The following is a 10,366-nucleotide window of genomic DNA, read 5'->3' as shown; positions in this document are numbered from 1 at the left end:
GGTATTCAGCCGAGGGGTCTATTAGTGCTTCCCGACAACTATTTGGTGGTAATGCCACTGATAGCTCGAGAGAGTCTTCTAGATCAGAGATTCGCGATGCTGATATGGATCCATGTGACTACCAACAAAGGTATCCCCCTTGTGAGGTTCCAGGGTATGAATGGGTCGACGGGGAAGTGGCAGCCTATGACTCGCATTTTTATGAGAGGGCCACCGTAAAGCATCTGTTAAAAAGGTGTCGATTAACGAGGTGGGAAAATCTTGACCCTTATCCTGTAATGTTGTGTCGTTGCCGAGTAGAGGGTGTTCGTGAGGTTGATCGGGTTTTTCTTGCAAAGCGAGAAGGCCAACGTGACTTCTTTTACATGTATGAGTGCTTGTTTAAAGACCTTGGTGTGTCTCTTTCATTTGATGACTTCTATATGGGTGTGTTGCGGGTCTTGAATGTTGCTCCTACTCAACTGCATCCGAATGAGTGGGCGGTGATGCAAGCCTTTCAAATTTTATGTAGATATCACTATATAAAGCCAAGTGTTAGTTTATTTTTACACTTTTTCTGCACGCGCCCTTCAAGAAAGACTGTGAAGTGGCTGTCATTGATAAGGCATTTGGATCGGCCTCTTTTGAAGTCATTCGTTTCTTCTTTCAAGGGCTTCAAAGCTGGGTTTTTTAAGGTGATGATTGATCTGGTGGTTGGTTAGAACTATTTTTATGACAACGAAGGGAGCCCATTGTTTCCTTTCTATTGGACTCAAGCGCTTCGCAAATATGATGAGTATCCAGTTGAAATGCTCAGCCCGGACGAAAAGGCCTCTTTGACGTATCTGAATACGTTGCCCTGAGAGATCCCGACCCGATTTTTGGTTCTATTGTCGAGATCACCTTGACCTTGCTTTAATCTTGAGGGTATGTGTTTATGAAGGCTTGTTACGGGTTTTAAGCTAGGTTGATGTGTGACTTTTTTCTTTTCTGCAGGTTGGATGGCGCAAAAAGGACTAGGACTTTCGTACCAGCAAGCGGTGTGTAACCGTGCTCCTGCCAATATCTCTGTTGAGGATCACCGGAGCATAACTGTTGATCCTGCCCCTGCAGGTGCTGAGGCACAGGCCCCTCCTTGGGATGTTTTTTTGCCTGATCCCCATGGTAAGAGGAGGAGAGACAAGGGTAAGAGGAGAGCGGAACCTGGCGCGCAAGATGGTTCGCACACCAAGCATAGGCGTGTTGAAAGGAACCACTCGGACTTGGCCATCCCTTCGGCTATAGTTGTGCGTGACTTCCTAGATCCTGACATGCGACCTTTTAAGATATTAGCGCCCGATCTTCTTTCTGAACAAGGGCATCAGATGCTTGAGTTGACTACTTCTTCAGCTTAGTGGGCGATGGCTTGTGAAATTCAAGATCGCGCTATGGCCATCCTTCAAAAATTAGCTTTGGAGCCTCTAACGGATGCACATAAGTTGAAGAGGTCTCTAGAAGAGACAAGGACTACTTTGCAACATTTCGTGGAGGCTCACAAGGCGACGTCTACTAAGAAGTTGCAGGTCGAGGCTGAAGTGGCACGTCTAAAGGAGGCTTTGGGGGACATGGAGGGTCGTGCTATTGTTGCGGAGGAAGCCGAGAAGATGAGAGTTACCAAGTTGAAGGAGGCTTTGGAGCGAAAGGCCAAGGCTAAGGCCGATATGGATGTGTCTATGGAGGGTTTTTAGACTGATTACGAGAACAAGATCATCCATGAGCATGAATCAGGCTTTAAGCACGCTGTTCATCAGGCTCAATATTTTTGTAGTGTCCCCTTGGGTTTCACTTTTGAAGTAAACAAGGATTTTTATAAGGGGGTGTATATAGAGTATGATGAGATGCTTGAAGATGCCGAACCTGACTATGTGGCTCCTTCCCGACTTACGGGGCTTGAAGATCCTGACACTACTATTCAAGATGAGGATCGGGATGATGATGATGGTGACCATACTATGGTTGATGTCTGACTAGACAGGTTCTATGATACATCTATTTTGTGAATGATGTAGGGGGTGAGATTTTTTGTGTATGTTGGAAGGGTATACTTTTGTTTATTATAGCCCTCTAGATCTTATATTTGGTTGTACCCCGGGCCGGTAGTGCTCATTCTATTTTTTGTTAATGACAATATTGTTTCTACCGTGTTTATTTTCCAAGATTTTGTATTTTAATCCTGCCTAGATGTGTATACTATCTTGGCCTTATCTATTTATGGTTTGATATCCTTGGTCTCGGGAGTGAGCGTTGTTTCTGAATTATGGGTGAGTGTGGTTAAGAGTGACTCGTAATTCGTGTTCGGTTTGGGCTAAATAATGGTGGGCGAGACTTATCGTGGTTATTGTTCGGCCTTAGATGAGTGATAGGGCCTGAGAATGTTTTCTTACCCTGTCTTGACCGGGTGTTTAAGCTTGGAGGGGTTGTAGCGTTCATCCTTAACAGAGTGAGGATACTCGGAAGGGTTTGCTTAATCAACCTTGACCAAGCACTTGAGCTTGGGTAAGATTGTAGTATTCGTCCTTAGCCGAGTGAGGGTACTCAAGAGGGTTTACTTAATCAACTTTGACCAGGTGCTTAACTTGGGAGGGATTGTCATGTTCGTCCTTAACCTAGTGATGGTACTCGGGAGGGTTTACTTAATCAACCTTGACCAAGTGCTTAACTTGGGAGGGATTGTAGTGTTTTTCCTTAGCCGAGTGAGGGCACTCGGGAGGGTTTACTTAATCAACCTTGACCAAGTGCTTAACTTGGGAGGGATTATAGTGTTCGTCCTTAGCCGAGTGAGGGTACTCAGGAGGGTTTACTTAATAAACCTTGACCAAGCGCTATAGCTTAGGAGGGATTCGACTTTACTTTAGACGAATTTATGGATTTTGAGAAATGCACAATAAGCGGTGAATAAAGATTATTGAAAGGTGATTTTCATTAATAGTGGTGCCTTATTAAAAACCTCCCCGGTAAAACCTCTTTTACATTTTTCTTGTAAGAGGGTAAAACCCGAGGTAGGAAAAAAATGCTCTGATTTATACATTAACGAGCTTAGTTGTAATAGTGTTTCAAATGAGATGCATTCCATGTACAAGGGATGGTTTGTCCTGATAGTTCCTCAAGTTTGTAAGCGTCATTGTTCAGGTTATGTAGTATTATGAATGGTCCGTCCCAGTTAGGCGCGAGCTTGCCTTGAGCCCTGTCCTTCCTTGCTTTTCCTGTAACCCTCCACACCAAGTCTCCTGGTTGGAAATCTCATGGCCCGACTTTAGTGCTGTATCTTCTAGCCAATATTGTTCTACATGCTTCCATGTTGATGAGTGCTTGGTCTCTAGCTTCATCGATCAAGTCCAACTCTACACTGAGTGCTTTCAGGTTGTCTTTTTCATTATACTGGCATTGCCTCAGCGAGGGTTCTCCTACCTCAACAAGGATCATTATGTCAGTTTCGTATGTGAGCCGGAAAGGGGTTTCTCGAGTAGTACTCTGCGGGGTGCAACGGTAGGCCCAAAGTATTTTGGGTAGCTGTTCTGGCCAGGCTCCTTTGGCTTGTCAGAGGCACCTTTTTATTTCCCTTAAGATGACTTTGTTTGCCGCCTCTACTTGCCCATTAGTTTGAGGGTGTTCCACAGATGTTAATTTGTGTTTGATGTGTAAGCCTTCCAGAAATTGGTTGAACTGCCGATTTGTGAATTGTAAACCGTTATCGACGATTAAGGCATATAAGATTCCAAAGTGAGTGACAATGTTTTTCCAGACAAACTTCTAGGCATTGGCTGTTGAGATGGTGGCCAATGGCTCAGCCTCGATCCATTTAGTGAAATGATCAAATGCCACGAGTAGGAATTTGACTTACCCTTTTGCCTTTGGAAATGGGCCCAAGATGTCCATGCCCCAAATGGAAAAGGGCCATGGTACTGTGATGAAATGTAACTCTTCTGCAGGTTGTCATATTAGTGGACTGTGTTTCTGACATGATTGACATTTTTGTATGAGCTTGGCACAATCGGTGGTGATGGTGGGCTAGTAGTATCCAACCCGTAAGATCTTGGCTACCATAGTTCGGGCTCCTGAATGGGTTCCATATATGCCTTCGTGGATTTCCTTGATTACATATTGTGCTTGCTCTGGTGTTAGGCATTTTAGCAGCAGGGCGACAACACCTCTTTTATACAAGTCACCTATTATCAAGGTATACCGTGCTGCCTTCATTTGTACCTTCCTTGCCTCTAGCAGATCTGCCGGTAGGTCACTAGCTGAAAGGTAGGTGATGATTTCCGTCATCCAGTTAACATTTCCTTCTTGTGTCTGTATACATTCTTGTTCGGCGATGCTTGGATTTGATATCTCTTGGTGTATCACGCTGTGCAACTGGTTTGCCCTTTTGCTGCTTGCTAGCTTGGCTAATCGGTCAACCCTTGCATTAAGTTCTCTTGGTGTGTGGTGTACTTGGACCTCTTCAAAATTAGACTTAACCTTTTGAAATGCGTGAAAGTACCAGAGCAACGTGGGCTCCTTGATTTAAAATGTGTCGTTGATCTATTCAGTCACAATATGGGAATCACTCCAACGATTAACTCTTTGTACCCCTAATTCTTGTGCCAATCGCAAATCGGCCAACAACGCCTCATACTCGGCTTGGTTGTTAGAGGTTTTGAAGCCGAAACGTATCGACTAATCTACCAACATTTGTCTTGGACCTTCTAGTATAATTCCTGCTCCGCTGCCTTGTTGATTGGATAATCCATCCACATGTAATGTCCAGGCCACTACTTTTGGGGTGTTGTCAGGGTGGAATTCGTTCAGAAAATCGGTCATGCTCTAAGCCTTGATAGGTCCCCGTGCTTCGAAGTGGATGTCAAACTGGGATAACTCTACTGACTATGCCACCATCTAGCCTGTTAATTCGGGCTTTTGTAACACTTTGGCTACTGGGTTTTCCGTTCTGACAACGATCTTGTGGCTTTGGAAATAATGGCAGAGTCTTCGGGCTGTCTACACTAAGGCTAGAACTGTCCACTCGAGGAGTTGGTATCGTGTTTCGTCTTCTTAGAGGACTCGACTGACAAAGTATATTGGGATTTGTTCCTCTTGTTCCTGTACCAAGGCGACACTAATTGCTTCATCCGAGACTGCTATGTAAATGATAAGATCTAAATGAGGATCGGGCTTGGCCAAAAGAAGAGGAGTGGCGAGTATTGTTTTGAATTCTTGGAACGCTGACTCGCATTCATCGGTCCATTGAAATTTACTAGCGTTCTTTAATAAAGTCATAATTGGATGAGACTTGTTGGCCATGCGAGGTAGGAATCGAGCTAACGAGGCAATCTTCCCTGCTAGCCGTTGGACTTCCTTTATGTTTCGAGGACTTCACATGTCGATGATGGCCTGACACTTGTCTGGGTTGGCCTGTATTCCCCTTTTAGAAAGCATAAACCCCAGAAACTTCCCTCTAGCCACACCAAAGGTACATTTGGCTGGGTTTAGACACATGCGGTGTTTTCTTATCTGACTGAATACTTCTTTGAGGTCGTTGGTGTGGTCAACGTATGAGTTGGACTTCACTACCATGTTGTCTACGTACACGTCTAGGCGTGTGCTAATTTGCCTTTGAAGGATATTGTCCATGAGTCATTGGTATGTTGCTCTGGCGTTTTTCAGGCCGAAGGACATGACTTTATAGCAAAAATTGGCCGAGTCAGTAATGAATGCAGTCTTTCCTTCATTAAGAGGGTACATGGGGATTTGATTATAGTTGGAATAAGCATCGAGAAAGCTAAGAATGCGATGGTCGGCCGCTTTATCTACCAACGCGTCAATGTTGTTAAGTCAAACGAAGAGATTCCCAAAAAGGTTTTGAGTGAGACAAATATAATATATGTTGTTATCTCTAACAAGTGAGTTAGTGTTTCAGAAAGACATACGAACAGGTAAAATGACGAAGAGGCATAAGCATCAGAAAATACAAAATGAAAGGCCAACATAAGCACTCAACAAGTTAAATCAGGAACAAGACCATGCCAAGCACAATCTAAGGCAGCACATAAAGACTCAGACGGAAGATGGTCAAACGACCAAGAAGAAACTCCAGAAGAAATGGGAAGTTTGACCATATACAAGGTTGACCAAGACGAAAAGAAAAGTCAAAACACTGATGATCAGACAAAGGTCGAAGTATTAAACTAAATGTCAACTACCAGACGTAAACGAAGAATGACTCGTAATCACCTGAGAAATCAAGCTTCAAAAGACATTTTGAATATCGTCTATACTCATAGAAGAACACACGAAGTTATTTGAATTACTAGAAGAGAAGAAGAAAGAAAAAGAGCATGCTCAAACGCTAAATCATGCATGTCAGAAAAAGTAAATCACTTTTTTAGGCAAGGACAAAAGTTCCACAGCTATAGGATTAGAAAAGGACAAAAGTTTCCTAGGACTCTGTTATATTCAGACACAGCTACTAACAGAGCAAGGAAACTTCACGCATTGTCTATGAACATGAAGCAACATTTAATGCAAGAATCTGAGCATTAAATGAGAAGATCAAACTAGTCGTAAACGACTATATGTGCTTCAACGAACAATTGCAACGGGCAAATTTCACAAGACTATATAAGCCTCAACATCAAACCTTAAAGAGTTGGTTATTTGGTCCAAAATAGTGCAAGCATGAAGAAGAGCTATATTCAGTCCATGAAGTAACAAAATCAGAGACAGAGCAAATAGAGTCAAATCTGCCTTAGTGTAATTCTCTCTGTAAACTAAGGAATTCTAAATGTGTACATCTTAGAAGGCAAAACCTTAGTGAGTGTAGATCATATATGTATCCTCTCTGTGAGAGTAACCCAAAACACTTGAACCCGACCACACATCTATCAGTTGTAAAGCCTTAAGAGGCTAGGAAAAGAATACTTATAAAGCCCGGAGGGGCTTGTCAAAGAATACTCACTGCTAGCCAGAAGTGGCTGATAAGAAAATACTTGCGTTAGTGAGTGAAGATGATGGGCCAGGATTGGTCCATAATACTTGGAGAACCAGAAATGGTTTAAGAATACTAGCGATGGTGAGTGAAGCTGGCAGGCCAGGAGTGGTCGAGAATACTTGGAGAACCAGAAGTGGTTTAAGAATACTAGCGCTGGTGAGTGAAGCTGGTGGGCTAGGAGTGGTCGAGAATACTTGGAGAACCAGAAGTGGTTTAAGAATACTAGCGTTGGTGAGTGAAGCCGACGGGCCAGGAGTGGTCGAGAATACTCAGGTCCCGGAGTGAACGATAATACTCGATGTTCATCATTTCATATCTAGTGGAACCCTTCAGTTGAAGGAGACTGGACATAACTCAATTTGAGTGAACCAATATAAAAATACTTGTTCTACATCTTAATGTTTCAAACGCAATTTATTTGATTAATCTAATTCACTGAAAACTTCATCCAATAATTATCGTCTATCAAAGCTATCTTCAGACGAAAACTATAATTGCTCAATTGATTATTCTAAAAGAACATTTTTTGTTTATGTAGTATTTTTCTCTTAGCAGACGATGAAACTTTCAGACGCAAAATGATTTTGGTAAACCAATCTTGGGTTGTTTCCGTTCAAGCATTTACTGATGATATCTTTACTGGATGAAAGAGAGCTTTATTGCGAAATGTTTTAAAACTCCTTTGTTCACCTACACACACATATTCAACCCCCCTTCTATGTGTTTTTCCGCTAACTTCAAATGTGTGGTAAGGGATATGCATCCTTCGGACATGCTTTGTTTAAGCTGGTGTAGTCCGTACACATTCGCCACTTACCATTGGCCTTTTTCACCATAACCACATTAACTAACCATGTTGTATACCGGATTTCTTTGATGAATCTGGCTTCAAGCAACTTGAGGGTTTCCGCTTTTACTGCTTGCGATTGTTCCCCCCCCGCATTTTCCTCTTCTTTTGTGTTATGGGTTTGGCGTCCTGACATGTCGAAAGTCGGTGGCAATGAAAGCTTGGATCGATGCCTGACATATCTGCGGCGGTCTAGGCAAATAAGTCAGCATTGTGGGTAAGTACCCTCTTAATACTTTCACATTCGATGGTCGTCAATTGAGATCCTAGATACGTGACTTGCTCTTCTCTCTTTCGTAACTGAAAGGGGATGGTTGTCTCAACTGTTAAACCCTGTCGTCACTCTCTGATCGAGGGTCAAGCTCCAAATCTTGGTTAACTCTTCCTTTATGAGAGGTCCCAATGACATTCACGTTGTGTGAATACTTAGGCAGTGATTGAACTTTCAGGCTGGCAATGTAACATTTGCGGGCCATTTTTTGGTCGGCGTGGAGTGTGATTATAGTTCCTGCTTCATATGGGAACTTCATGGCCAAGTGTGGAGTTGACACAATAGCCAGCTGCTTGTTCAAAAAAGGTCGCTCGAGTAGGATATTGTATGAGGTGTTGGCATGTACTACCACGTACCGTATTTTTATCTGTCGTCCTTCTCTTTTTGTTCCAAAGCATGTGTAGAGGTCGATGGTTCCCCTGATGTCCACCCTTTCGCCTGAGAAGCCGACTAGGGGCTTATGATATGATGTTAGTTCTTGTTGATGGATTTCGAGTTGTTTAAATGTCTTCCAGTATAGGACGTTCACTGAGCTTCCCTGATCGACTAGGGTTTTCCTTACTAAATAATTATCAACCTCTACACTAATCACCATGGGGTCGTCCTGCACTGGGTCAATTCCCTTGAAGTCCTTGTTGGTGAAGGTGATAGGAGGGATATGGACTAAATGTGTTGTAGTAACCGCGTTTACTGATTGAATTGCCCTCAAATGCCTTTTTCGGGCTGATGAGGTTCCCCCTCCTCCTACAAATCCACCAGCGATAGTGTTAATCCCCCTTCTCGGGGGATTTCTATCTCGGCGGTCATCATGTCGTTCATGGGACTTGATGCGCTCTCTATGCCAATGTGCAGGAGGTCTCCTATCTTGTCTTTCTTGATTTTGTGCCTTTGAGTTAGGCTGATAAGCTTGTCTTTCCTTGTTTGGGACGTGCACAAAGCGTTGTAGGTGACCCGTTTTTACGAGGTCTTCGATGCGATCCCGAAGGGCAGTACACTCTTCGGTGGTGTGGCCCTATTTCGGTGATACTGGCAGGTTTTAGTCTTGTCAACTCAGGGTAGGGTCGTTGCTCGTTGAGGGACTGTAAGAATTTTGGTGGCCAGGGCTTGTTCCAATTCCTTGGCTCATCTGGTGTTTAGGGGCGTGTATTGTGCATACCTAGGTCCTCTGGCGGTTCTCTCACGATCCAGGGTGTCCCGCGGGCGAGGTTTAGACGAGTGTTCCTTCTCCATCTCCCTCTTGGTCAGAGAAAAATCAAGTCGACTTTGATTTCAAAACTCGGCTAACTCCTCCATTTGCATATACTTGGTGGCTCTCTGTCTCAAATCATCCAAGTATAGGGGCAGTTTCTTGCACAAGCTATTCACGAAAGGGCCCGGTCGCAATGCTGTGGTTAGATGGTGCATGGCTACTGCTGGGTCCAGATCTCGGATGGCTAGTGTTGTCTTCCCAAATCGTTCCATGAAAGCCCTTAAAAGTTCTTTCTTTTCTTGGCGAATGTTGATTAGGGTTATGGAGGTGAGCCTGTGTGGTCAACTTGTGGCGAATTGGATGCTGAAGCGTGTTGACAGAATAGTGAAGGAGTCAATCGTCCCTAGGGGGAGTTTGGTGAACCAGCTTAGTGTTGGTCCTCTCAAAGACGTAGGGAATACTTTACACCATATAGTGTCCTCCTTGGTGTACAGGCTGACTTGGGTGATGAAGGCATTAAGGTGTTCATCTGGGTCAGTTGTTCCATCGTACTTATCCAAAGCCAGACTCTTCTAGTTATCTAGTAGGCAGACGTTTATTATTTATGGGGTGAAAGGTGTTCTTCCTTGTCATCTTTGTTGATCTAATGTGATCATCACAACTGCGGTGGGCTGGTTGGAGAGCTTAGGCCCTTTATACCACCCTGAAGATTCACCTTGGTCTTGAGAGAACCTAGTGATGGGAGTACCTTTAGTGGGTTGCCACGATCGATTGTCACTTCTTAGCTCGACATTTTCTTTCCTTAGTACAGATAGTTCATGAGCGTCTTTTTCCCGGAGTCTCCTAAGCTCCATTATCTCAACTCTCAATTATTCTATTACCGAGGATGGGTTAGCTGGCTGAGAATGGTCTTCGTAGGATTCTTCCATCCTTTCTCCTTTGGCCTGATTCCTTGGTTGCCTTGGCTCTCAAGGCATTCCCAAGTTGTTGATAGTCATATTCTCTTGCTGGCTTCTAGTTGCTACCATCTTGACTCAAGGGGTCGAAATCGTGTAGGAATCGGCCCCACGG

General features: G+C 43.8%; 1 protein-coding gene across 1 annotated transcript; it reads right to left on the bottom strand.

Moving 5' to 3' along the window:
• Positions 1-8,161: 8,161 nt before the first annotated feature.
• LOC109807062 (uncharacterized) lies at positions 8,162-9,510 on the bottom strand. The gene is made up of 2 exons (XM_020369590.2): positions 9,472-9,510; positions 8,162-9,118 (listed from the first exon to the last, which is right to left on the bottom strand). Exons 1-2 carry the CDS (start codon positions 9,508-9,510, stop codon positions 8,162-8,164), a joined length of 996 nt encoding a protein of 331 aa, XP_020225179.2.
• Between the last annotated feature and the right edge of the window lie 856 nt (positions 9,511-10,366).

This window comes from Cajanus cajan, chromosome 6 (genome assembly GCF_000230855.2).
Source record: "Cajanus cajan strain Asha chromosome 6, NIPB_CcT2T_4, whole genome shotgun sequence".
Taxonomy (NCBI): domain Eukaryota; kingdom Viridiplantae; phylum Streptophyta; class Magnoliopsida; order Fabales; family Fabaceae; genus Cajanus; species Cajanus cajan.
The sequence above is the reverse complement of the archived record's forward strand: the minus strand, read 5'-3'. Positions and strand labels throughout refer to the sequence as shown.

Bases quoted from the DNA above. Each gene is read 5' to 3' on its own strand.
- LOC109807062 (XM_020369590.2), bottom strand. From the start codon at position 9,510: ATGCACCATCTAACCACAGCATTGCGACCGGGCCCTTTC. The intron at 9,119-9,471 runs GTGAATAGCTTG...TCACCGAAATAG, and splicing joins CATTGCGACCGGGCCCTTTC to GGCCACACCACCGAAGAGTG.